The sequence below is a fragment of the Poecilia formosa genome, unplaced genomic scaffold (genome assembly GCF_000485575.1).
Source record: "Poecilia formosa unplaced genomic scaffold, Poecilia_formosa-5.1.2 Scaffold109, whole genome shotgun sequence".
Classification (NCBI taxonomy): domain Eukaryota; kingdom Metazoa; phylum Chordata; class Actinopteri; order Cyprinodontiformes; family Poeciliidae; genus Poecilia; species Poecilia formosa.
In genome coordinates, this window is record NW_006800048.1 from 30,577 (window position 1) to 57,149 (window position 26,573).

Genomic DNA, 26,573 nt, shown 5'->3' on the forward strand with positions numbered 1-26,573 from the left:
TGACCTATACCGGTGTTGCTGGGGATGGACGCAGCAACTCCAATATTTTTCCTTGGAATACGTTGTTTAATCTCTCTGTAGGATTTTGTGTTAGACAAATATGACAAAAAAGTTTTATTCTCCAAAATGTTCTTTTATACACAAAATTTTATGATGCATACAGTGGCGGCCTCGGTATTATATGGGCCCCTGGGTGAGAGTATTGGATTTAAAGTCTCTTTAACATTTTGCAGATTTAAATAAATTGACAGTTGGGTACACAATAACCTAAACGGTTTTCTGTTTTGTCAATTAAAACTAATAAATTAAAATAATATCCTTGTTTTTCTTAATTTGTATCATTTTATCTTTTTTTTATGAACTATGGAAATAAATACAAAGAAAGTGCTCAAATCTCTCATTTAATTTAAGAGTTTGTCTTACACACTATTTCCATTGGTTGTAGTTGTGAATCCAGTTTGAATTAGGAGACTCCATGAAATAAATGTATCTATTTGCTAAAAAGTGAAAACCATTTTATACAGATTTATTGCACACAGTGTGATAATCACGCGGTAGCTGCATTCAATTACGATGGTATGGCACATCCTACTGGTAATCCAAGTACATTGCACTTTTTGATATGTGGTGAGTTTTGTGTTTGAGTGATGCTTTTTATGACTGAATGTTTTACAGTTCAGTCAGTAAAACGTTGTGTGTGTGTGTGTGTGTGTGTGTGTGTGTGTTAATTGACTTACCATTTTAACATATTTTATCGATGTTGCCATGTTTGACAATGTGTGATTGGATCCAGGAAATAACCTAAAAATCAAACGTACGTCTTACTCCAGCTCGGTGAGTTTTCCAGTGTGGTTTTGTTTCAATCAGTTGTGTTTCAGATCTCCAGCAGTACAAAATTAATCAAAGTCATAATCTGTGTTTATTCTGTCAGTAAGTCTTCCATAATTACAATCTATGCTCCCTACACGTTGCTCACGGCAAAATTCCACACTTGTCCACACTTGGGTGTTTAGATTAATATGGTTTCCATGGGAGACAGTAAATCTTGTTTTCTAGGTAGGAGCATGCTGTTCTCTTCAAATATCCTATCTCACTGCGTACTGCATATCAAAAAACTAGAATGTTGTTGTTTTTTTATGCTGGAAAATGTGACAAAACATGTGATAGTGGTAGAAACATTGAAGGACAAAATAAATGAGTAGTCACACAAGGTTGAATATGAAGATGGTAAAAGCTCTCTTATGCACTTGTTGAGGTATGAGTTAGTATAAAAGCCTCAAAGTTTAATAACCTTGGGTAAAATAAAAATACATCAGTTTTATAGTAAAGAAAAAAAATTATAACAGAGGATGATAGCATTTATAAAATAAAGCTATCATCTTTCTTTTTAATGCTTTGTTCCTGAAGGTTCTGTTTTGGGAACTACTCTGGAACATGTGAAGAATCACATGGGATTAATAAAGCATTCTTTAACTGAATTAATTTATGATATACCACTTCCTCCGCATTAAATAAAACTCCTTAAATTTTCAAATCTTTATCAACATGTTTAAATCTCCTCTTAAAACCTCACTCTCTCAACTTTTCCAAATGTAAACCTAAAAACTGAAGAACACATACAATAAATTGCATCCGCACTGGCATGGTATCGAGATGAAATAACTATTTGGGCAAAGTCGGTGTAAAAGTCTAAGATCTTTTAATATGGTGAAACTAAACCCATCAAACAGTGTTTGCAGAGAATAAAAACACATAACAAAATAAATAAAACACAAAATCCGGCAGGCAAAATTGGTTTAAACAGTATTGTTAATATGAACCTCCTTTCCTCACTCACCAAACAAATGAGAAGATTTTATTAACAAAATATACATCTAACATAAAACTGTTGAGGCAAAAAAAAAAAAAAAACCTGCCCAAAAATAAATAAGCAATGATATTTGTCTTGAGTCTGGTTTTCAGCTAAAATATGAAATATCCTGCAACTATAATTCAAGATTTTTTTAGAGTGGAATAAAAGTAAATTTATTTTCTTGAAATACATTCTCAAGTTTTTTTCTTCTCACAACATCAGCTGGCGATACAAAACAATGCCTGCCGAGCTAATCACGCGGAATACACAATGCGACACAAATAAAATGAGATAGTGGCATGAATAAAGGCAGTGACTTCTGCTATTTTCGCTCAACTTCACCCATTTGTGACCAGTAAACACCGGCGTGCGCTTACAAACCTTCCCTCCTAATGCTCGCTCTTGTTTGTCCTCTGATGGTGTTGGATAATTACGACCCTTGAAATCCTGACATCATTGTGTGAACACAGAAAATTAACGACGAGGAGTGCTTTGTGTCAGCGCGTTTTGTTATTCCAGACTCCATTCAAAAACACGCCACTGAAACAGACAAAAGTCCACAGGATCCCAAGATGCCCATCTCCTCTGCGACGCAGTCACTCCACTTTGTGTCCGTAGATGTCTTTCAGGGCTCTGAGCTCCTCTATGAGAGTCTTGTTTTGCTGCTCCAGCACGGCCACACGGTTTTCAAGGCACGAGACGTACTCCTTCTTCTTTCGCCGGCACTCTCGCGCAGCTTCCCTGGAAGTGACAGCGGCAACGATTAGAGGCCTGGACATCTTTGGCTCCTCTCCCCGGATTAAACGGAGGGCATATTGGAGCCATAAATAATGAAAGCTTCTTTGTAATGTTTAGGTCATGACTGCCACGATGACACTAAAGTAGAACTGCACTTTGGTTGGATGGATGATTGAAACGATGCAAAGAAGATAGCATTTTGTGGCTGGAAAACCACAACAGTCATTCTTTCCTTCAAACATATGTCACAGAAAAGCTAACAGATTAATTACCTAACAAGAGAGAATGACTGGTCCCCCTCTACCTGTTTTTCATTAGGCGGAGCTCCCTCTTCTGCAAGGAGTCCTCTAAAGGCTTCTGAGGGCCGTAACTCCCAAACCCGGAGTCTGTCTTCAACAGCTTAGAAGTGGGGTTGCGCAGCTGGGAGTTGGTAAAGTCGCCACCAGCAACAGAGCCTGGGAAGAGGCAGAATAAATACAGTACGTCAAACTACAAGATTGATCTACAGGGGGTACAGGATATTGGTTGCTCTGTAACTAACAAGTTAAAAATAATGGGACATAAGATAGTGTGTTATAGACTAAAAGACAAGTGAAATGATAGCAAATCTGTAAAAAATAAAAATAAAAAAATCCCCAAAAACAGCTTTTGTGTTTGTGCAGCAAATAAAATTATACCAACCATTTATCAATGTCTGAAAAGAATGAGTGTTTCCAATAACAGATGTTTGCTGTGTATGGGTTTCAACTGCGCCACTTTTCATGTCAACGCCGTCGATCGTCACCAGCTGCGCTTCCATTGCAAATGTGCACAAATCTCTGTCTATATTCTGTTAATGTCAAAAAAACTGAATTTCGCAATTGTGGTGTTTCCATTAAATAAGAAATTAAATCAAAATTTCTTTGAATAAGCTTGTACATGCCACAAGTCATTAAAACTTAAGGCAGTGACAGATGTAGACAGTTACATGAGATATATTCATAATTCAGCCATGGCATGGAGGAGAATTCAGCCTGGGAGCAGCTACATATTTTTTGTCAGCGATTCTACACGTTCGAATGAAGCACAACTTCTTATGAACTGTGTGCTGGTGGAGCCAGCTGCACATTTCCCTTAAAAAATAAATACAATTAATCATCCTTCCACTTCCCGTTGTCTTCATGCCTTTCATCAGTAGTGACATCCGGGTGTTGATCATGTGACTCCTGTGATACAAAAACAGTGTTTCCACTGCAGTTTTGCGAAATACATCCATTTCAATATGGCCGAAAAACCACAACATCCTAGCGCAAAAACTTTTGATCAAAAATGTTTGTTTTTTTGTTGTTGTTTTTTTTTTAAATTGGCGTGTTTCCATTTCCATAAGGTTGTGCAAATGGAAATCACCGAAATAAATTAAAATTTGCAACAGCCAATTTCTTATGAAATTAAATTCCTCCTACCCAACTGCACAGTAAAGACACCCACATCTCCTCTGACCGCTGATGTATGAAAAGGGAAAATATGTTTCCATTTTTAAAACGAAGAAATTATTAATAAAATAAATAAGATTGTGAAACCTGAAATGTCAAGCTTCATGCCAATTTGTGTAATTTAAATCAACAATATTTAAAGGTAACAGATAATGTAAGTCACAGTGAAGTTTAAACTGGCCTTATATGAACAAAATTAAGGCAGAACACTTACAAAATTCAACCAATTAGAATCCACCACAAAGCCCCACCCCTCACAAGATTCAGGGAAATAGCAACAAATCGCACCATAGAACAACCCCGTTTCCTGTAAAAGGTTCCTGAAAACAAATGGAAACTTTAGTCTTTTTTGTGATCATTTTCCACACTTTACATGGGATAATTATATATATTTTTTTAATTTTCAAACTGTTTTGGTTCAAAAAGTCTGATTCCAATTTTTCCTTTCATCTAGAACAACCAGCTTCAAACCAGCTTGAGTCACTTAGTTAATCCATTTAGTTTGGATTAACTAAGTGACTGAACCTTTTCCAAGCAAATCAAATGCATAAGTGCATTTTCAACAAATCAAAGATAACAAAGGCAATAACATAGAAAATGTATCAAGTGAAAAGACATTGCTTATCTATCGTTCTGTCAACAGAACTCTCCCCTCATGTCGTAACACTCTGTTGACTAATTTAGTCATATGTGGCGCTTGCAAAAAATGAGCCGCATCTAATCACAGTGAGTCCTGCGACTGACGTCAGGGTACATCTTATTTGCTGTTTCACATTTACACGTTGCTGCTGGGGGGTCTGTTCCAGGAAAAGCAGTGACGTCAGCCACTGCTGCTATGCAAGTGAGCGAGTAAGTGAGTGAGTGAGTGAGTGAGTGGGTGAGTGGATAGCACACAGCACTGAAGCATTTCACAGATGATGACCGAGAGAAACGCAGAGTGAAGAACACAGAGAAAACACAGAGCTTTTCCAAAGTGTTTATCAAAGTAAGCTTGTTGGATTTTAGCATGTTATACATCCCAATGAAATATTTTATATTACTTTTTTCAAGCGAGTAATCTAAATGTTATTTGATGAAGTAAACAAGACTACTTTTCCCAAGGAAAATCACATTTAAAAAAAAAAAGAAGAAAGAAAACAAATCCATTTTTCCATTCCAAAGCTATCCACCTCATTCCAAATCCAACTAGTTTAAGTTAAACATATGGCTATTCAAAAATTCATAAAATAATATTTCATCTTAGTTACAATGTAAAACATATACCTGCTTCTGTCTCATCTCCAGTTACAGCCATGCTGTATCCAATCCCACGTTCCCAAGAAGAGACTGTCTTCTTCAAAGTCTTCTCCAGCACTGAAATGTCACCACAAGCAACAGTGAGACTATGTATGCAGTTTACAATTAGAGGCATTGACATCACTATGACATCACTGACTTCTTGATGTCAACATTATGGTTTGTTCTCCTCTCCTCCCCAGCTGCCCGAAGCAGCGCTATGAGTCAGGGACTCTGCTGTTTGTGTTTCCTCAGCTTGGGCTTATGAATTGATCCTGGTCTTTGAATGCAGGCTGTGATTATTAAGAATCACTTTTTAGCTTAGTGCTTCCAATCATAAGTGAGGCAAAAAACTAATTTTTTTTCATCTATAAATAAAAACAGCGCTCTGCCCATCAGGTTTTTTTTGTGTGTGTGCTCATAAATAAATCAAACTACTAATAGGTTTTAGAGTAAATAGTGGCGCTTATAATACCAGAAACTTTTCTTTATGGTTAATACCAAAGGAAAATGCTCCCTCTACAGGTAGTGCAGAGGTACAGACAGAGCAATGTGTGATAGAGGAAATTGCTCATTTACCTCGAAGTCAGGGTATCTGGAAGTTTCAGCAACTCCAAAATAGACAAAAAAGAAAAAAAGAAAGAAAGACAGGAGGATTGTTGAGAAAATAAATTTAAAATAAGCTAATTTTAAAACTTAACATGTCTTGATTCAAATGGCCTAATTGTGGTTTGAAATTAGTAATGTATTCTGGCCTATTGACCTTTAATTTACCTGTAGTTACTGCAAATGGTTTGCTAGGATCGTTTGAACTGCCTTTTGTCTGTGTGGGAAAACAATACAGTAGAAGTTCTAGCTTTTCACACTCATCTGTGAAAAGCAGTAAACACGGCAGGGGTTTCTGGCTTCAGATAGAGGGTCAGAGATAGCTTCTGGTTGGATGAGCAAAGATACGCCTTATTTGAATAAATTAAAGATAAGAATACGCCTTTTACTATAAAACTTTCTACACAGAAGTAACAGATTAGATTTGCTCTTGCAACTCTCAAAAGATGTCTTTGCTTTTCTTCTTCTTTCCATTTATGTCAGGTAAATGAATGTATGTCTCCGTTGTTCTGCAGTTTCTGGTGTAAGTTTATGCATTGTCTTATATTGGATTAAACTCTGTAATTCTGTGACGTCAACACGCATTGTTGTTTTCCTTGTGGCCACACGTGGCTTGCTGAGAGGACCTGGGATCCAGAGGAAGAGAGAGCCAAACTTTTTTCAAAGTTAACCAATTTAGAATATTCTTCCTTAACAGGATCCACCATGGTTGGGGAAAATTGCTGTATAACAATTAAGTATATATCAAAAACTGTGAACACGGCTTTGTCCGTGATAGAGGTAAAACAAATTAGCTAGCTAGCTAGCCACGGTGTGTTAAAAGCTAGGCTGCCGGTAACTTTTGCAGGCGACTCAGATTTTGCCTGAGTAAAAAGTCCAGTGAGGAAAAAAATAACTAGATTAAATATTCTGGCACGACAAAATTTAAGATCTGCAATTAACATCAACTGTCCAATCTACGGACATTTTTCAAATTAATTTAAGACATTTTAAGGCCGCAGTTTTAGACAGACAAATTTAAGACTTTTTCTTCAGCAAAAATCTCAAGGTTGTTTTGTTTTTTGGACATTACAGTTTTTCCAGAAGTTTTAAACTACAATGATCTTTTGGATCTCGGATACCTTAATGAATTTGATTTTCCAAATTGTTAGGAATACTTAAATCAAAGTAGCTAAACTATTAAATTAACTACAGTTTTGTTCTGCTTCTTGGATTCAGAGCAGAACGAAAGAGCATAGCAAGAAGAAGGAAATTCAAACCATCTCTACTATCGATAACAATGGGCATATTCCCGACTCCAACATCTCTGTGCCCAACTTTCCAACTATATGGCTAGAAAAAGAGAGGATTTATAGAGGAGCGGCAAAAGCAAATGAGGTAGATAAGCAGAGCTTGGAAACAACTGATGGTGTAACCAAGACTTGGATATTGAGCTGTTAGCTTTCACAACAGTGACGAGACTGTGATACAGTAACAGTCTTCAGTCAGAGGCTTCTTTCTATTTGTTGTAAGACTGACTGCTACCTAAGATCCCTCCTGCCTACCGCATCACCATCCCCAATGACTCCCTGAAAATGCTTGGATGATTTGAGTTACTAAGAATTGGTCTTCATTGGGTATTTCAGCAGATTAATAATTCCCCCCAAAAATCTTCTAATAAGCAGATAACCTCTTCACCAGATCAGACCCAGGAATAATCTAGGGAGCCAATCTAGAGATCGCTCTCTCCTCACCCAAAACTTAATAAATGTTATCGGACAATGCTATCTGCTGCCCTTTTGGTAAATGGTAGTTGACTAGCATCGGTATTGATGCCAGTGAATCTCCAAATTAATTTATCAACTTTGGATACTTTTTCACACTTTATTAATCTTTACCGGAGAAGGTGCCAAAAATCCCATATGAATGTGACGGTTTCCATTTGGTTCCAGCTCATGTCTTTTTATGTAACCTGAGAAATGTTGTGTGGTGACATTTAGGAAGGTGATGTGGGAAAATCCTATTTTCACATCTACAGAGGCAACTGTGAGCATCTATTCATCAATAACTGAAAGGAAAAAGTCACTATCGCCTTGCAGAGAGAGGAGGAATGGAAAAGGGGAAGGAAGAATGGAAGGGAAGAAGGAAGGAATGAATGAAAGAAGGAGTTACCTTGTGCCATAACAAAACTGTTTGGTCCATGCAGTGAATCCATGTCCTCTGCTGATGGCTGCTCTTTGGTTCTGCTTACAGGAACAGATGCCAGGGTTAGCGTACTGTCTTGCTTTACCTGGGCAGGAACGCCTTGACAATAACAAAACAAAACAAATAAATGCTTTAAAGACAGGACAGTTGTATTTCTCAGCTGAGATTATTGCAACCGGTTTCATCTCGTGGTGATTAAGTTTGAAATTTATAAAATATTACACAGTTGTTGCAAGACACGGCTTCGACACAACGCCCCTTGCGTGGATCTTAGATATTTTGGATCATTCTATGGAGTAGTCTAGATGAAGACGAGATGTTACCTGATAGTGAGTACATCCAACGCTGCTGCATACAGTTGTACATCTCCTCATAAAGCGGAAACGCAGTGGCAGGTGGAGGCTGCGGCATCTGGACGCAGCCCATGGAAGAGGACGGCAGGTTTGGCATTGTGTTAAGAACGTAACCGACAGGAGGTGCCTGAAAAAGCCCAGCTGGGACAAGCAGAATGGGTAAAGGCTCAGACATATAACATCATAATATAATAACTGTTCGTGATCATGTTTTCGGACATACTTACTGTGCTGGTTTTCCATAGTTCGCTGGAAAACCTGATCGTTTCCCTCTGACTTAATTTGGTACATTGTGACTGAGTAAGCCTGCAAGGGAAACCCAGTGGAACAGAATGTTAAACAGTTTGTCTTTGGTTCTGCATCTTTATGCAGGATATCTTTTTAAATCTCTACAACACACAGCTATTAATGTCTACATTGCTGGAGTCAAAAGGGCGTACCTCACAATGGAAAGATGTCCAAATTGTGCCCAATTAAACATATTCCCTCCCTAGAGGGAAAATGTTTAATTGGTGTTATATGGTATTGTTGGCGTTATATGGTATCAGGTGTGAATGGGGAGCAGGTGAGTTGAGTTATTTTGGTTTTACAGTTACATAAGCTGTAAACTGATTTGATGCATTGCATCAAAGTGTCATATCTTCAGTGCTGTATTATGAAAATAAATATTTACAAAAGTCTGAATGGTGTGCTCACTTTTGTGTTTGATGTCTATCAATCTAATAACCCATGACTAATGAAATGCTTGCTCACATAGCTATTTGTTTAATCAATGGCAAATGTTTGCCACGTGCTTTTGGATTGTTACCAAGTAATTTCTTGGTGATGAATTTACAATTGAACACTTCTGCTATTTAAAATTAAGGCAATTTATCGGAAAGAGGAACCTGTCTTATATTAAACTGCACGTTTAAGAGAAGTATGGCTATTACAACAAAAGGCTCATTTGGGGATAAAAATGTCTTAAGTTCTGGTGGCTTTGGTAAGATGGGGTGTCCAAAGTCGGTCCTCGAGGGCCGGCACCCTGCATGTTTTAGTTCTCTCCCTAGTGGTAGTAACAATTTCCTCAGCAAGTCAGTGTTCTCCTTAGGCCTTCTAACGAGCTATCATTTGATGCAGGTGTGTAAAACCAGGGAGAGAACTAAAACATGCAGGGTGCCGGCCCTCGAGGACCGACTTTGGACACCCCTGAGAGCGTTCAGGGGAAACCTAGCTATGAAAATATGATGCACTTCAGGAAAATTCACAAGTATGGTCAGGATAGCACAAAGCTAACTGATGTTGCAACTAGCATTACTGCCTGGGGCGCTAAGTTTTGCAAACACCAGCAAGCTAAAGTTTAAAGTTACACTGTAAAGTTAATAGTAAAGAGCTAATGTACTAACGTTGCCTAACATTGCTTACTTTTAATAACAACAGTAAATGGCATGACTCACGATAAAGACTGCTTAATTTCGCTGGAGCGTGGCCTCAGTTGAAGTTAAATTTTTTTTTAATCAGTCTGTTTTCGCAAAATTTAATTGGTGCTTTATTCTGTTGCCAAGTAACTGTTTGACCGTTTTCTTGTTTTGGTTTTGTTCGTTCCATATTCAAAGCCCATGAGCAAGAAACATACAGTTAACGACATGTTGTCTATTTGTACTGAAAAAGAACAACAATAATAACAATGACTATAATAATAATGATAATAATAATAATAATAATAATAATAATAATAATAATAGGAAGAAGAAGAAGAAGAAGAAGATACACGAACATAATTGATATAATTGATAATAGAATATTAAAAGGAAAAGTAATTTTTATTTTATAAATTACTCATTATTATTATTATTATTATTATTATTATTATTATTAGTAGTAGTAGTAGTAGTAGTAGTAGTAGTAGTAGTAGTAGTACTAGTATTATATTTTTTATTTTTTCTTCTTTTTCTATTATACTGAAAATAAAAGTTTTATGAAACGCGTCCAAAGAGGTTCCCGTAGTTTTGGGCGATACCATTTCAAACGAGGGTGTTTTTGTTATTTGGGACTGACTCGGTCAGTCTATTTCTCATTAGTATAAGCAACTGAAAAACTGTTCCTAAGTCTAAGTCTAATTTGTAAGCAAACTCGCACGTTGAAAATCATAAAATAGCATTTTAAGTACATTTACTTGTTTCTTTACAGCGTATTCCCAACTAGTCGAAATGGTTTGAACCTGGAGGTACTAGGGAAGACTTGTAAAGCGAAATCAAGTCCGTGACAGCGGAGAAAGCTGACTTTTATAAAAGTAACTACTGTACAGAGGTTGGTACCACTTTCACGACTTTTCTTGACCTGAGCGTGCTGTTCTGTGTGACTGTAGCGACATGTTTTGCTGAGCTGTCAGAGTGACTGTGCTGAAACTGCTAAGATGACAATTTGCTAGTGATAGCCAAGCTACCGTTAGCTAGCTACTAGCCGGCTAGTAGCTAGCTGCTCCCTAGAAATTGAATGGCACGGAGCAGGAAGAAGAAGTAGCATGTTAGCGAGAAGCTAGTTAGCCTTTTAGCTCGCCAGCCTATTTTGGGATTGTCATTCCGCTAGCCAGCAACCTTTACTTAGCTACGTTTATAGTAATGGTGAGAAGGGTGTTTATCAAGCGACAGTAACGTGTATTTATCCGAGACGAGTAATTGTGTCCAATTAGTAGCTAGAACCAAAAGCTGTCATGACGCTGCAGTGTTATTTTTGTCTTTAAATGAACTGTTACAGCAACACGGGGCCTCCGTTTTGGTACACGATGTAATGAGTTTTCTGGGACACACCTGAGTGTTCATTGTGTTCTTGGGGGGCGTTGTTGCTGTGGTAATGTTGGGTACTTCACGGTGATGAATGTTTAGATGCATTCGGTAACCCGGACCTTCGATAATGACGATTTGAACAGAGGTTGCAAGGCAAACTTGGATCTTCTTACACTGATTTAGTTTCAGTATTAGTTTTGTTTTGTGTAGTTTTCAATAACGTAGTATTTTTTTTTAGCCCTATTCTCAGTCTTAAACGTGCATTTGGTTTCCTATTACCATGCATTTAATGTCAATTATACTGTCATAATCGACTTTCTTTTCCTTGACACTATGTTCTAACACAACATTCTAACTTGCCAGTCTTAGGCATTGTCATAGGACTTATAATGGTCCGATCAATTGCAAGGTCAAGGGTTAGATAATCTTTTTTTATTCCCACCACCCCAAATGCATTTTCATCTAGTTTTATTTTGCTATAATTTTATATTTTTTTTAGGGTGAAATAGAAGCTGTACCATGTCTTTGAAGCCGCGGGTGGTGGATTTTGACGAGACATGGAACAAGCTACTAACTACAATCAAGGCTGTTGTGATGCTCGACTACGTGGAAAGAGCCACGTGGAATGATAGATTCTCGTATCCTTTATATCGCAGTGTTTCATAATGCAACTTGAAGGTTAATAAAGAGGCTGAATATGAATTTAATTGGCTGAATTTTATTCACATATAGTTTGAAAAGCTTCAGCAATTGTTCTAAATCAGACAAATTTAATCATGTGACGCATTTGCGTTGGACGGTTTTGCATAAATACGGCAGTCAAGGTCATCTCACGCTGACCATTGCCTGCTTGGTAGCAAAACTATATAACATAATTGTCATAAATAATCACAGTCAGGATTGTTACTTGTGCAATTAACGACGTGTTCATCCTGAACTCCCAACTCCAGTGATATTTATGCCTTGTGCGTTGCATACCCAGAGCCTTTGGGTGAAAGATTATACACAGAAACCAAGGTTTTCCTCGAGAACCATGTCAGGCAGTTGTACAAGGTAAGAACTCGCCGAACCCTCCGCTGCTGACCTGTTCATCTCCTGTTGAACACCTTCTGTACTCATTTGTGTGTGTGTTTTTCTTTTTTTCTTTTTTAGAAAGTCCTGGAATCAGAGGAAAAGGTTTTAGTTATGTACCACAGGTACTGGGAAGAGTACAGCAAAGGAGCTGACTACATGGACTGCTTGTACAGGTGAGATGCTGCTGTTTACGGAACTTTTAACGTTCCAGTTTATTTTTAAAGGAAAATGTGTGATGTTGCATTGTCTTTAGAGATTCGCTAATCAGAAAATTGTTGCTAGAAAACATTTTAGCTTCTATTTGGCCAAATTTAAAGATTAGGTTTGTTTTCCCAGTTAAAAAAAGAAAAAGAAAAAAAAAGCGCTGGATGTTTGTGGGATTTAAAAATGAAAGTGAAACAAACTTGACCTGTAAAAAGAAAGATATGAATTATCTATCTGACAACAGTTTACTTTTCATTGAAAGTCATCTCGGAAAAACAAACCATCCTTCTGTATCAGCTAACATTTGCCACAGAGCCATTTTATTTTTTTTATAATTTTTTGAGCTGCACTCAGGGACCACGCAAAATGATTCCCAAGTCCAAAAGTGGCTCCTGAGGCCGCACTTTGGTCACCCCTACTCTAGAGGATGAAGCTCTTCACTCCAACTCTCTGAGATTTCCTAAAAGTTTGCCAATATTTCCAAATCCAGCTATTTTAACCACTTTACTGATATTGAAAGTGAGACTTTGAGCTATTTCCTATAAGTAACAAGTTCCACATTGAAGGTGACTGTTGTTACTGCAACCTCCAAACGTGATGTGTTCATTTACTGGAAAAAGACCCAGAGTGTTTTGAGTTCTCCACTCCTGTTAGTGTCACCTTTTCATCATAAACAGAGTCAGCTTATCACTTTGTTGTCCTTAATCATTTATCAACTTAATTTAGTCTTTTCACATGTTTATGGAGGGTTTTTTTTTTACCAGCACAGATTATCGTCTCAGCTGCCTAAATGCAGAGGGTGTCTCTTCTCTCTTTTCACAAGCAACAGTAATTCTCCCATTATGGTTTTTATTTATTAGTTGTTTTTTTTATTGCTTTGAAAACGACCTGCGCCAGACGCCAGCAGACACATTAAGCGTCTCGATTCGAGTCGGTGTTTCTTTTTAAAGAACTTTTAGGTCTATTTTTATTTGTTTCTTCACAAGAGTGACTGTGCATCTAAATGCCTGTTATTTATAGTGTTAACTCATAACACTATAAGTGGCTCTCTGTGTGGGGGGATCAGTTTGTATTTTAGAAAAAAAATAATTTTTGTGTGCTATTTTTTTTTTTTTTGACATCATACTAAATGGCTTTGATATTTAGCATAACAGAGGCAGATAGCACATCTGTGAAAAGATGCAACTTAAAGTGGCCATGTTCAGCCAATGGGGATCAGCTTGGTGGCTGGGTAAATTTGAAAATCAGATTAAATATGGTTACCGTGTGCAGTTTAGAATTAATAACCACACATTTCAAGTAAGAGACGTCCATTTCATATGGGAATGTTTTTCAAGACTAATATTTGTGTTTGTGCAGCCATGAATGCTGTGCCATGGAGTTACAGCCATACATTTGCCTAAAAAAAAAAAAAATTTTTTTAAATCATAATCTTTATCGGTATTACAAATGTACAACAAAATATCACAATAAAAGTCCGGTTAACAACAGTCACTCCACTTTTGCCAACTTAACTTTGTCGTATTTTAACGACTTTTCAGACAAAAATAAAAAATCGGAATCGGCAACATCGATGATCGGTTAGAAAACTGCAACCCTTAGAAACTTAATGCTTGTCCATGTCAAACAGCAGAATTTAACCTTAACCTTTCACACCTTGTTATACCTTGAAACCAGTAACACAAACACCCTGCTGGTCTCTGAGTTTACCGGAATCCGTTGGAAAGCAGCTACCAAAACAAGACTATTATTTCTGGTTTTCACTGGGGGAAGAAAAACCAAACTAAAACATGCTGTCACTGATTAAATTAGTCGACTAATTTCATCATTTTACGCCTGTCCCCATGCTGTCCAGGTATCTGAACACACAGTTTATCAAGAAGAACAAGCTAACAGAAGCAGACCTGCAGTACGGCTATGGGGGAGTGGACATGAATGAGCCGCTGATGGAGATCGGAGAGGTACTCACCCATTCTTCCACATGTAGCTTATTGTTTTTTGGTCTCTTTTGTGTCTCCCACTTGATTGAGATCACATGAAATTATTTGTTATTTCTGTTGTGAGACAATAATACAGTGACAAAATGCTGTCTTGTTATTGCAGCTGGCTCTAGATATGTGGAAGAAGCTGATGATTGAACCCCTGCAGGCCGTCCTCATCCGGATGTTGTTGAATGAAATAAAAAAGTGAGCTATCAAAAAAAATATATATACATTTTTAACTTTGGTTCTCAAATGTATTGATGTGATTATAGTAGATTCTGTATAGAACTTTTAGTTTACGTTAAAAGCAATGAGTTTTGAGTGCCTTTCAGCAACTGTTGTGCCAAAAAAAAAATAAAAAAAAAATACAATCCATAAAAACATGTCTGCTCTTGTTTGCAACACTTTCGCATGAGTTGTATAAACAAATCTTTCTTCGCCCCTGTCTGGAAACGCACGTCATGATCAGGTCTTCAACTTGTGCTGTCTTGCAGTGATCGCTGCGGTGAAAACCCCAACCAGAAGGTAATCCACGGGGTCATCAACTCTTTTGTTCATGTTGAACAGTACAAGAAGAAGTTTCCGCTAAAGGTGAGCCGACAAGCAAACAACCCGTTCTCCCAGTCTGCACTGTATTCAAGCTTTTTTTTTTTTTTTTGTAGTTGTTTTTTTTTCTTTTTATGTATATGGTGCCATTAAAAGACACAAGGGTCAAAATCCAGTGCTAAAAATGCGAGGTCTGCTAAATTGCTTGCACAGCGACGGAAATGAGCACTGAACACTCCAAAATGTTATTGCTAGGTTTGTGCTGTGAACATGGGATTCACAACAGATATTGGTAACAATCCAAGAAATGCATATGTAAATCAGAACTGGAACTATTCCATAAAATACATCCAGATTTAAGCTTCCAGTTTCATTCCTGTACTTGAGATAATTATTTTTGCTAAAACATTCGTCCTTGTTTTATCTCCAGTTTCCTTATCTCATCATCCTTTTGTTAATTATTTGAAGTTTCCTGGTATCATATCTGGAAAGATGGAATCAAGTCATGCTGCCCCTTCCCTTCCCCCTCTCAAAAAATGTACTCTTGTGTTGTCTTAATTTATTCACCGAACATGGTGTTTAGTTGTGGTCCCACCTTGACCAGAAGAGATTTTTATTTTATTTTTTCTCAGTATTTCATTTACCATATTTTCTAGACAATAAGTCGCACCGGAATATAAGTTGCATAAGTCAAAAAATGTGTCATGAACTCATTTTTTTTTTTGTTCATGAAAAAAATGAGTTAAAAAAAGGGTAAAAACACATGAGTTGCTCTTGAGTTTAAGTCACTGGGCCAAATTATGAAAAAAATCTATATACAGGTCATTATGTGGATCGCTTGTTTCCATGGAACCTGAAATATTCCCCATGTACTGCACTTTATCATACATATTCTCAATTGTTGGACAGATTTACTTTATTGCTGTTTATGTGTAAATTACTGACAGCAGAAGTAAATTTCATGTCAGTCATTCAAAGTCTATTTACTGAGGAAAGACATTCACATATATTGTTGACTATACTTGTTTCCCCCACTGTACGATTCTGTTAATGTCAACAAAAGAATATCTTTCTCAGTTGTATTTTTGTATTTATTTATTTATTTTTTATTTCTGTGTTGCAGTTTTATCAAGAAATCTTTGAAGGGCCTTTTCTGATAAAAACAGGAGAGTATTACAAACAGGAAGCCTCCAATCTTCTCCAGGAATCCAACTGCTCACAGTATATGGAGAAGGTAAGTCGCTGGAGAGAGAGAACGCGAGGCGACTTTCAGCGGTCGAGTTTGAGTTCACATAGTTTCTTAATGTTCAACCAGGCTGTTTATAATCTTGAGTATTAGCTCAAACATTAAGCCACTAAAAGTGATATCATGGATCTGATATTGTGTTGACCTCTGGCTTTGATTCTGTTCCCTTGATCCTCAGTCCTATTTCTTACCAAGGTGATCCTTTTATAGTGGATGACAGTAGGACCGCAACTAACGAGTATTGTAGTAATCAATCACTCTGATGATTAATCGGCTAGGAAAAGCTCGCACATTCTACAAATATTCATTTAATCAGCCTTTTTATAGAATATTAAAAATACAGTAAAAGAATGAGCAGCACAGGAAATAAACATTTTATTGACTAAAATGCAACAACATAGCATTCCTTTCCTGAATTTTAACCGTGTGAAGCTTAAATGATGTCACTTGGGGAGTTTTAGGTAAAACATATACATACAAAGGTGTATTTATCTTAAATGCAAAATGTGTATATATCTTGTACAGTTTTGGCTTAATTACTGCTCTGGATATGTTGCTCTTTCAGCAATTGGGCCTTTTCTTTTTTTAGTCTGTATGCTCCAGTCAACATTTAATTAATTACTAAATTAGTTGACAATTACTTCAACAGTCGATTAATCACAATTAATACGATTAATCATTTCAATCTTCCTGTCCAATCAGTCAGTGTGGAGTGAAACCAACATTCCTGTCCGGACAAGCTCAATGTTGTTGACTCATCTAAAACAACTTCCTGCTATGAGATGAAAAACTCTTCTTTCCCTATAAAGTGATGGGAAAACTTTTTGCATGTCTCTGCGTCGCTCTCATCTCGCAGGTCCTGGGCCGATTGAAAGACGAAGAAGTCCGATGTCGGAAGTACCTGCACCCCAGCTCCTACGCCAAAGTCATTCATGAATGCCAGCAGAGGATGGTGGCCGATCACCTGCAGTTCCTACACGGGGAGTGCCAGAACATCATCCGGCAAGAGAAGAGAGACGGTCAGTACGCTTTATGCTTTCTTTCTTTTTTTTCTTTGATGTCCTGACGCCGTTCGCACGCCGCAACCTCAGCTAACAGCGACCTGCGAAATGGTTTGTTCTGTTCAGACATGGCCAACACGTACACCCTGTTGCGGGCCGTGTCAAACGGGTTGCCTCACATGATCCAGGAGCTGCAGGTCCACATCCACAACGAGGGCATCAGAGGCACCAGTAATCTCTCTCAGGAAAATGTTAGTACCTCGCCACACGTTATGGGTTTTGGGGGGTTTTTTCACCGGATTTTCAAAGTGCCTTGCCAAAATTTGTTGTGTGTTTTTGATTTTTAGCCTTTTAATGGGAACTATTTCTGCTCCATCTCCCTTTAGATGCCGACCCTTTTTGTGGAGTCCGTGCTTGAGGTTCACAGTAAATTTGTTCAGCTCATTAACACAGTCCTCAACGGAGATCAACACTTCATGAGCGCGCTTGATAAGGTACAACCACAAATAGCTGTTGCCTCATTGCAGAGTGGTCTTTCAGCAGGTTGTTTTTTTGTTTTTTTTTGCCTTGATTATAATTGCCTTTCTACCAATTTAATCTATCTCGCCGTCTCTTTCCCTCTTGTAGGCTTTGACGTCTGTGGTGAACTTTAGGGAGCCGAAGTCCATCTGCAAAGCCCCAGAACTTGTGAGTACACACATACACATACACTGGAATTCTCATGTCGAGTTGTACGCGCAGAGCCTTGACCGAGTCACCCCCTTCCTGCTGCTATCTCTGTCCAGCTGGCAAAATACTGCGACAATCTGCTGAAGAAATCTGCAAAGGGGATGACGGAAAACGAGGTGGAGGACAAGCTGACCAGTTTCATCACAGTGTTCAAGTACATAGACGACAAAGACATCTTTCAAAAGGTACAGGAAGCTTTTTCTGCTACAGTATACCCAACTGTGACTCAGTTTGAAGCTTTAAATAGATCCAAAAAGTTAACTCATCACATCTGGGCTTGTTTTTTTTGTTGTTTTTGTTTGTTTTTTCAGTTTTATGCCAGAATGTTAGCAAAGCGGTTAATACACGGTTTATCATTGTCAATGGATTCAGAAGAAGCTATGATCAACAAACTAAAGGTAAATAAACATATTTCTTGAGTGTTTAAACAAGCTTTTTCATAATTTTTTTTCTTCAGCAGTAGACTCTTGTGTAATGTCATTAGAGGTCATTGTAATTATGAGGATTACCTTATTATAATGACCTATGACCTCATTCCTGTCCATTTTGCAGCAAGCTTGTGGCTACGAGTTCACCAGCAAACTTCACAGAATGTACACAGACATGAGCGTGAGCGCCGACCTCAACAACAAGTTCAACAATTTTATCAAGACGCAGGAGACGGTGGTGGACCTGGGGATCAGTTTCCAGATCTACGTATTACAGGTCTGCCATGAGGAAGCCAGAAACAGGCGGTTGAAAAGATGCCAGAAATATTAGTTTGTCTGACACTTTTGGCATATCGTCCACTTTTTTTTGCAGGCCGGCGCTTGGCCTCTCACACACGTCCCCTCGTCAACATTCGCCATCCCTCAAGAACTAGAGAAGAGCGTTCAGATGGTGAGTGGAGCTGCTGAGATTTGTACTGGTAGAGGAAGAAGCGCCTTCTGATCATCTCTGTCCGTTTTCACCCTGTTTTGCAGTTTGAATTGTTCTATAATCAGCACTTCAGTGGGAGGAAGTTGACTTGGCTGCACTATCTCTGCACAGGTAACAGAAAACGATGGCAGATTTAGTAAAACAATTCAGCATGTTCTGGTTAAACTTAAAGGAAAAAACATAATGTTATTCAAACCTTTTAAAAGCTCTTGTTGCGGAGTGTCCGCACATCTTTAAATTAAGGCCTTAAATTCATTTTTAAAAAGTAAGCTAGACTTTGACATGTCAATCACAGGTTTTAAACTTTGCCTTGCTGGATTATTTAATCTCATATATTCAATGTATTTTTTTTGGAGGCGGGGGGGCTAACTTTTGTTAGGCAAAAGTTTTAATCGCACTCAAGACAATTGAAGCTACTTCTAACTTTGCTAACATACCTTTTGCATGCTAGCTAGCTTTTTTGCATTTATGATGGGCAATTGCAAATTTCTCACCAGTCGGCTAGATGAAGTTTGCACATTTCTGTGGCGATACAGGTCTTGCATATCATTCATAACAGTCTCTAAAAATCTTAAATTTACATTGATTAAACCTACAGAAACTTTGTAGCTATAGCCGAACACTTCTCAACAATCTTGTGCAAACGTCACTGGAATGTATTTAAAAGTAATGAGACGAGAGTTTCTGAACTTTGGTGTTATGCTTGTTACCCCTTCTTGCAGGCGAAGTCAAAATGAACTACTTGTCCAAACCCTACGTTGCCATGGTAACCACATACCAGATGGCTGTGCTTCTGGCCTTCAACAACAGCCAGACAGTAACATACAAGGAGCTGCAGGACGGCACCCAGATGAACGAGAAGGAGCTGCAGAAGACCATCAAGTCCCTGATGGACGTCAAGATGCTAAACCACGACTTGCAGAAGGTCTGACGCGAAACGATGTTTGGCTAAAGTTGCCTTTTACCCTGAGATGGGCGGTGAGGTACACTCAGGTTTTGGTTTCAGACAGTGAAAGTTGTGTACGTTTTTCCCTGTGCGCAGGAGGAGATTGAAACAGAGTCGACGTTTTCACTAAATATGAGTTTCACCAGTAAACGGACAAAGTTCAAGATTACAACGTCGATGCAGAAAGACACGCCGCAGGTAAGCCTACTGCCGGATGCCAGCCTGGTGAGAAACAGTCCAAGTGATAACCAACTGAACCGCTGCGTGTCTGTAACGTTCAGGAGATGGAGCAGACGAGAAGCGCCGTTGACGAGGACCGCAAAATGTATTTACAAGCTGCTATAGTGAGGATCATGAAGGCGCGGAAGGTCCTCCGACACAACGCCCTCATCCAGGAGGTGAGTGGGTGGATAGGGTCAAGACCTTTTCAATTTGAACTGTCAGGATTTATGAACATTAGCAGGGCTAAAGGTTAAACGTATGTGCCACAAAACAAAGCGATCAGGAGCGATCTGGAATTGTTCGCTCATTGTTGCAGTAGCTCTATTACACTAGTTCTGAATTGTTCTTTTCATTTGATCTTTGTAGCTCTTTTGATTGAGGCATTGCATGTTTGGTTTTGGATGCTGTGTCGCTGGAAGGATTTTTTTTTCTCTTCTTTTTTTTCAAATACTTGTTATGATGTGCGACTCCAGTCAGTCAGAGGCCTCTTCAGATTCATTGCGAGATTGACTGCTACTGGAGATCCTTCCCGCCTGCAGCATCATCATCCGCAATGATTGTTTTGACGATATTTGAGTGATATGATACATTTAATTATTATTTGGAATAACTTAAGTATTTTTGAGTTGAATTAAATTTAGTTCTAATATATTAAAAGCATACTTGCCTAAGTATAATTGATGAGTTGTCTCAACCAGATTCCTTAAAACAATAAAAGTGAAATGTGAATAAACATACATTTAAACATGGCATCCATCTGTATGTAATTTAATTTCATTATAAGTTAGGGCTTCAACAAATAATTATTTCAGTAATAAATTATTCTGGCGATTAACCGAATAAAATAAATTGGCAAATTCTACACATTTTTCATTTAACCTCTTAAACCTTTTTTGTACAATGTTAAAGATACTTGTAAAAGATGAATATAAATAAATAAGTCCTTTTTAAACTAAGAAAAACATTTTCTTGCCTAAAATGCAATAGCTTAGCATTTCTTTAGCAAATTTAAACCAGGTGAAGTTAAAAGTGGTTCAGATTGAACAGTTTTGGGTAAAACATATTTATAGTCAAATGTGTTTTTATCATAAATGCAAAATGTATTCTACACTTTTGACTTAATCACTGCTTTGGGTATTTTGTTCTTTCAGCAATTGACTTCTTTTTTCTTTTGTTTTTTTTGGAGTTTGTATACACCCAGTCAACGATTAGTCGATTACTAGATTAGTAATCAATTTGCAGTGATTAATCTGATACATCATCTCATTCTTAGTACAAATCCAGCTGTTCTCTGAAGGTCTTGGAGGTTTGTTAGAGAATATTAGGGAACAAAGAGCAACCCGAAGTCCAAGGAACACATAGAGAACAGTGACAGTCTAAAAATCACCCAATGCCTAAGGTATTTTTATTTATTTATTTTTCATTTAATTCAATTTTTGTTTTTTTAAACGTGTTCAGGTAATCAATCAGTCCAAAGCCAGGTTCAACCCCAGTATCAGCATGATCAAGAAGTGCATCGAGGTGCTCATCGACAAACAGTACATCGAGCGGAGTCAGACGTCGGCCGACGAGTACAGCTATGTCGCGTAGGCCCTGGGAGTCGACGACGAAGGGAGCATCTCCAAACAGAGACTCACCTATGAGACAGGTTTCAAATTATGAACAAAAACCACAGCAACAGACTCATCTAATTTAGAATTTTGAACTGCAGGCTGTCTGCGACGATCAAAAGCAGGACTTTGTGCCTCCATCTCCAAAAAAAGGAAAAAAAAAAAGACTTGATGACATCATGTCAGCGCCAGACAGCCGGCTCACACCACCACTCTGATAGGCCCCTTTCCTGCCCTCGCCCATTCGAACCTTTCCCACTTTCTGGTTTTTAAACTGTTTACAGCATCACCAGTGCCACGCACCTGTGCGTCCAACGTCAAAAAGAACATGCCTCTCTAGCTGTTGGAAAAGAAAGATCAGACAAGCCTATTTGTTGAAAGAGTACAGAGGAGGGGGACAAAAAGACATATTGATGGCGACATATTAAACATGCTTTCTTTTCTCACGTTTGCAGTTGTGTGTTTTTTTTTTTCTTTCTTTGTTAAATGTACTGAACTTAGGAAAAAAATATTGTAATAAAACTGGTATACTGACTATTGTTATCTTTCACATGTAAAGAGAAATGAGTGACAAACATGACAGCTGCTTGTCAAATAAATAAATAAAAACACTGAAAGCTTTTATGTAAATACCTGTGATATGTCCATTAGAGAATTCTCACAGAATGTGGTTGACGAGTCTATGCTGCTGTGCTAAAATTAAATTCTTGCGTAGTTTTTGTGAGAATGTAGTTGAGTTTTTCATCTTTTTGCTATTGGCTGGTGTGTATCTGATTTACTTTACCTTAATAACGAGCCTCTTTCCGTTTTTATTCGGAGTAATAAAAGGCTCTATTTAGTATACTGCCACCTACTGGACAGCTACTGTAGGTTTAATATCCTCCCAGTTCATCCTTACTCCCTTATAATTAAAAAAAAAAAAACATAAACTCGAAGTACGACTGTAATTAAAGTTTTTAAATAATGATTTTTATGTTGTAAAGTATTTAGTGAGAGCTTTTTACCTTATAATATTTGGAAAAAATGTCGCCATGCTGGTTTAACAGCACTATTTGTATCAATGTTAAAATAATTTCAACAAAATTATTTAAATTTTAAAATTATAGAAAAAACTGTTTTCATTCATGTTTGTCATTCATATATTAAGTCAGAAATCATATCAACTTAAGTGGATTTTAAATACTCTAACAAGTACATTAATATAAGCAATTTTTTACGCACTTGACGTCCGCGTTTCATTGTGATTAGCGTGCATTTATTTGTCGTCTCGCGCAGAGTGCGCGTGAGCGTGTGAAAGAAAAGCTTTAAGAGGCAGCTGTCCTTGGTGCTGACGTAAGCTTAAAAAAAATAAAATATCAAGTTCCCTGTTCAGGACTGATTTTCTTCGGAAATTGTTCGTCTTTGAAGGAGATATGGCTAAATCTCACGGTAAATATCTTATTTATATTTTAAAAAAATGGACATCAAAATGACCTCTACTCTGGTTGTATGATCCTCTTTCAGGCGGATAGGCGGTTAGTGGCCTCGTGGCGCAACGGTAGCGCGTCTGACTCCAGATCAGAAGGTTGCGTGTTCAAATCACGTCGGGGTCAAACCTTTTCTCCTCTCGAAACAGACCACATTGAAATCCATACGTATACGCTTAATATTAATGGAAGATGCCATTATAAAATATTCATAGTCAGATGCTACACCGAATGACTCACTTGGATACTTGTTTTTCCATCCACATGCTCCTCTGGTTAATAATTAGCAGCAACCAGGCCCTGTAGAGGACATACTAATCAACTGGAAGAAGGTGGAATGAGACCCAAATTTGTGGTTGTATCATAGCGAAACGTGAACTACTCCTTCAACACACTGTAAATATCTGTTTATTTCAGAACAAGTATGTGGAACGGCATCTGGTTGCCTTTGTTAACCCATAAAACCTGAGGACCGAAACAGTAACATCAACTCTAAACTTCCACATGAGCCCCAAAAACCACAAACAAGGCAGTTAAGGATTTTTTTTTTCCAAAACTGTACTGAATCCTTAAAAGAAGACCAGGCAGAAGGAAACTTGACTCTAAATGTCAAGTCTAAATGCTTCTCCTCTTGATAATTACAATTTGTAAATAAGAGCAAACCTCATCTATTAACATTAAAATATTGTCAAAGCTGCAAACAGTTTCAGGGGTAGAAGATAAACAAGATAAGACATGTCACAATTAAAAGCAACGACCAAAATTACTTGTTTTTGGGCTTGACGTGCTCCCGCCTCATTAAACGTTGAATGTTTTGGTGTCTTACTCACGATTGTAGATTAACATTGCCTTGAGCTAATGATTTTTTTTTTCATACAGTTGAACTCCTGTAGCAGCAGCTCGTAGTGGAGCTTTGCAACCTGCTGTGCGAGCCTCAGCGTGTGTCAGGCCCTTCATTAAAGCAATGTCAGACATTGCCGAGTGTGTGGGAATTTTTTTTTTTTTAGAACTTCGATCCTTCAGGTTTTAAATCGTATAATCAAGCGAGGCACCTAGCCAACGTAACATTCCCTCTGAATGTTCTTGTACAGATTCAGCTGCTTTGTTCTGATGAGCAACTGTATCAAGATGGGCGGGGGGAAAAAAAACACTTAAGCAGTTGTCTTTTGGTTCGTATTTAATTAATTTCAGACTTATTCAACGAAAGCGTTAATGTCAATTAATGCAGTATGGAGTGGATACATTGTTTTTAGAGCAATGAGGACTGTATAAAAGTACACGTCAGTTTGTAGTTTCATGTTTGCAATTAAAATCTTGAAACATGTATTTAATTTTTCGATCTATCACATAAAATTCATAAAGAAAATACAATGAATTTTGTTGTTGTAACTTGAGAAAATATGAACGGGTCCATGTGGTATGCATGCCTTCACGAGGTACTGCGGTTTCTCCTAAACTCAGAGACGTATTGCCAAAGAGAGTTGCTGTCAAGTCACATTTATTTGTGTAGCACCTTTCAGCAATGAGACAGTTTTATGATCTTCTACATCGTAAAAATATCATAGGTTCACTAATTCTGAAACAAACAATGAAACATTACATTTTGTCAGACGCCATCATTAAAATGATCAAGCAAATACACATGAGGTGTTCCACTTAACACTTATCAACGGCAGACCCTAACAGATGGGGTTTTAGCCTCGATTTGAATAAACTCAGTCTTTTGGCTGTTTTGCAGTTTTCTGGAAGTTTGCTCCAAATTTGTGATGCTTCACAAGATTCCAGCTTGCTCCTCCGTAAATACCATAAAGTATGCCTTGAATCCGCCAACAACATGTAAGTTCTTACAGCATCTGAAGTCCCGGAGCAACCAAACTTTTGTTGCTCTTTGGTATTTTCTTGTCAGATCACATTTATTTTCGTGTGTGCATGTTTAAGTTTGCTCATAGAAAATTACCTTCCATCAAAAGAACCACAAGGACTTCTTAGCAGCTTCTTAAATACTTTGGTAGAAAGCTGTACTTGAATCCGCAGGGTAACTTCAAGGAACTATTGCTTTTGTCCAAGTGACTCAGTGTCAAAGCGGCCTTTGTCAGTAGTGACACCTCATAGAGTGATGTAAGCATGCCATGACATTAGGACGTACTATGAACGCCCATTCTTCAGACCGTGTTCCAGCACACAGGGTAAACATCTCCATGACAGTCAGAACATACACAGAGACAGGCATTCGGTGTTTACGTCGTCTCCTTTGTAATGCCAGTCTGCTTTCCATGCGGGGCATGTCTGGAAATGTATAAACGAAGAAGGTGCGCTTCCCTCACTTCAGTAACCAACGGGGGGGGGAATGTAAGTGGGAAAACATAAATAGAAACATACTTTCAGGATAATGAATGCTCACATTTGTTTTGACTTTTTATCACAAAAACCAGAGCAGGGCTCTATAACAACCAATCTTCAATTCCCTGTCAAAGATTTTTTTTTTCATTGCTAGTTTTAGTTATTCCCAAAGGTAGACTTCTTCATTTGGAGAGTCTAAGGCAAAACACCGGCGTTGTTTCAGTCCTTACTTCTCTAAAAACAAGAAAAACAGCAATCTGTGCCATTACAGAAACTGTAAAATTATAATAAGTGATATTAACTCTCTACTGATGGTTAAAAAAAAAAAACGTGCACATACAGTATATAGGTGTTGTTTTCCTATTGAGTATTTTGCTCCCAGTCACCACTAGGTGGAGTTAGTTACATAAAAGTGAAAGCAGGTGTGTTGGTATACGTCATCGACAAGATCTAGGAAGAAATGACCTGTGGAAACAGTTCAGCTCCTCATGCATTTCCTGTCAAATTTAAAAGTGTCACAGAACTCATAGCATTTGCAAACGAGCATACCATAAAACATCTTCCTCCAGAGTCAGATGTATCAGTATAGGTACAGTTGAGGCAGAATTTGTTAGCTTGTACCTCTGCAGGGTGAACCCTGGCCACTACAAACAGAAGAAATAAGGAAGTCACAGAGCATGGTCTAAAGTTATTATTGCAATAAACAAAGACATCTGACACCAGGCAAACACTTGGTGCTAGCTTAGAAACTTTGGCCCACGTGACACCCTGATGCTTGTGCTAACACTACACGGTTTTGGACCTGCCTTGTCCATACTGAGCCGACGTTCATGTTCATTCATTTGGACTACATTGGATCATAAAGAGTCAGAGCTGCAGGGAGCGAGGGAAGCTCCACAGAAAGGTTTCAGCTTTTCTCTGTAAATTGGGTCATACGTTTTATCTATCCTTTGGCATAGTCCTTATCCAGCTATGCAGGTCAATAATTCATACACAGTATAATTCCTCCCATTAGTAAGTGCTCTGATCTGACATTACAACTGC

General features: G+C 38.0%; 2 protein-coding genes and 1 non-coding gene across 5 annotated transcripts; 2 read left to right on the top strand and 1 right to left on the bottom strand.

The window, feature by feature from the left end:
• Positions 1-1,678: 1,678 nt before the first annotated feature.
• On the bottom strand, positions 1,679-10,026 carry LOC103143379 (transcription factor HY5). Of its 2 annotated transcripts, none has more exons than XM_007559890.2 (7): positions 9,917-10,026; positions 8,708-8,786; positions 8,451-8,621; positions 8,095-8,226; positions 5,326-5,415; positions 2,895-3,045; positions 1,679-2,593 (listed from the first exon to the last, which is right to left on the bottom strand). In XM_007559890.2, exons 2-7 carry the CDS (start codon positions 8,769-8,771, stop codon positions 2,449-2,451), a joined length of 753 nt encoding a protein of 250 aa, XP_007559952.1. In that variant the 5' UTR covers positions 8,772-8,786; positions 9,917-10,026; the 3' UTR covers positions 1,679-2,448. The 2 variants fall into 2 exon arrangements, with proteins under 2 accessions (XP_007559952.1, XP_007559951.1); XM_007559889.2 differs by lacking the exon at positions 9,917-10,026 and adding an exon at positions 8,921-8,990.
• A 476-nt stretch (positions 10,027-10,502) lies between these two features.
• cul2 (cullin 2) lies at positions 10,503-22,339 on the top strand. 2 transcript variants are annotated; one of them, XM_007559892.2, is made up of 22 exons: positions 10,503-10,582; positions 10,650-10,769; positions 11,745-11,883; positions 12,196-12,298; positions 12,398-12,492; positions 14,379-14,484; positions 14,627-14,709; positions 15,000-15,096; positions 16,175-16,285; positions 17,154-17,316; positions 17,425-17,549; positions 17,685-17,792; positions 17,926-17,985; positions 18,084-18,212; positions 18,339-18,425; positions 18,580-18,732; positions 18,829-18,906; positions 18,990-19,056; positions 19,668-19,870; positions 19,988-20,089; positions 20,173-20,289; positions 21,572-21,703. In XM_007559892.2, exons 3-22 carry the CDS (start codon positions 11,765-11,767, stop codon positions 21,701-21,703), a joined length of 2,238 nt encoding a protein of 745 aa, XP_007559954.1. In that variant the 5' UTR covers positions 10,503-10,582; positions 10,650-10,769; positions 11,745-11,764. The 2 variants fall into 2 exon arrangements, with proteins under 2 accessions (XP_007559954.1, XP_016530694.1); XM_016675208.1 differs by lacking the exons at positions 10,503-10,582; positions 10,650-10,769 and having other exon boundaries at positions 11,765-11,883; positions 21,572-22,339.
• A 904-nt stretch (positions 22,340-23,243) lies between these two features.
• Positions 23,244-23,315, top strand: trnaw-cca (transfer RNA tryptophan (anticodon CCA)). Its single transcript has one exon. It is a non-coding gene; the product is annotated as a tRNA-Trp (tRNA).
• Positions 23,316-26,573: the final 3,258 nt, after the last annotated feature.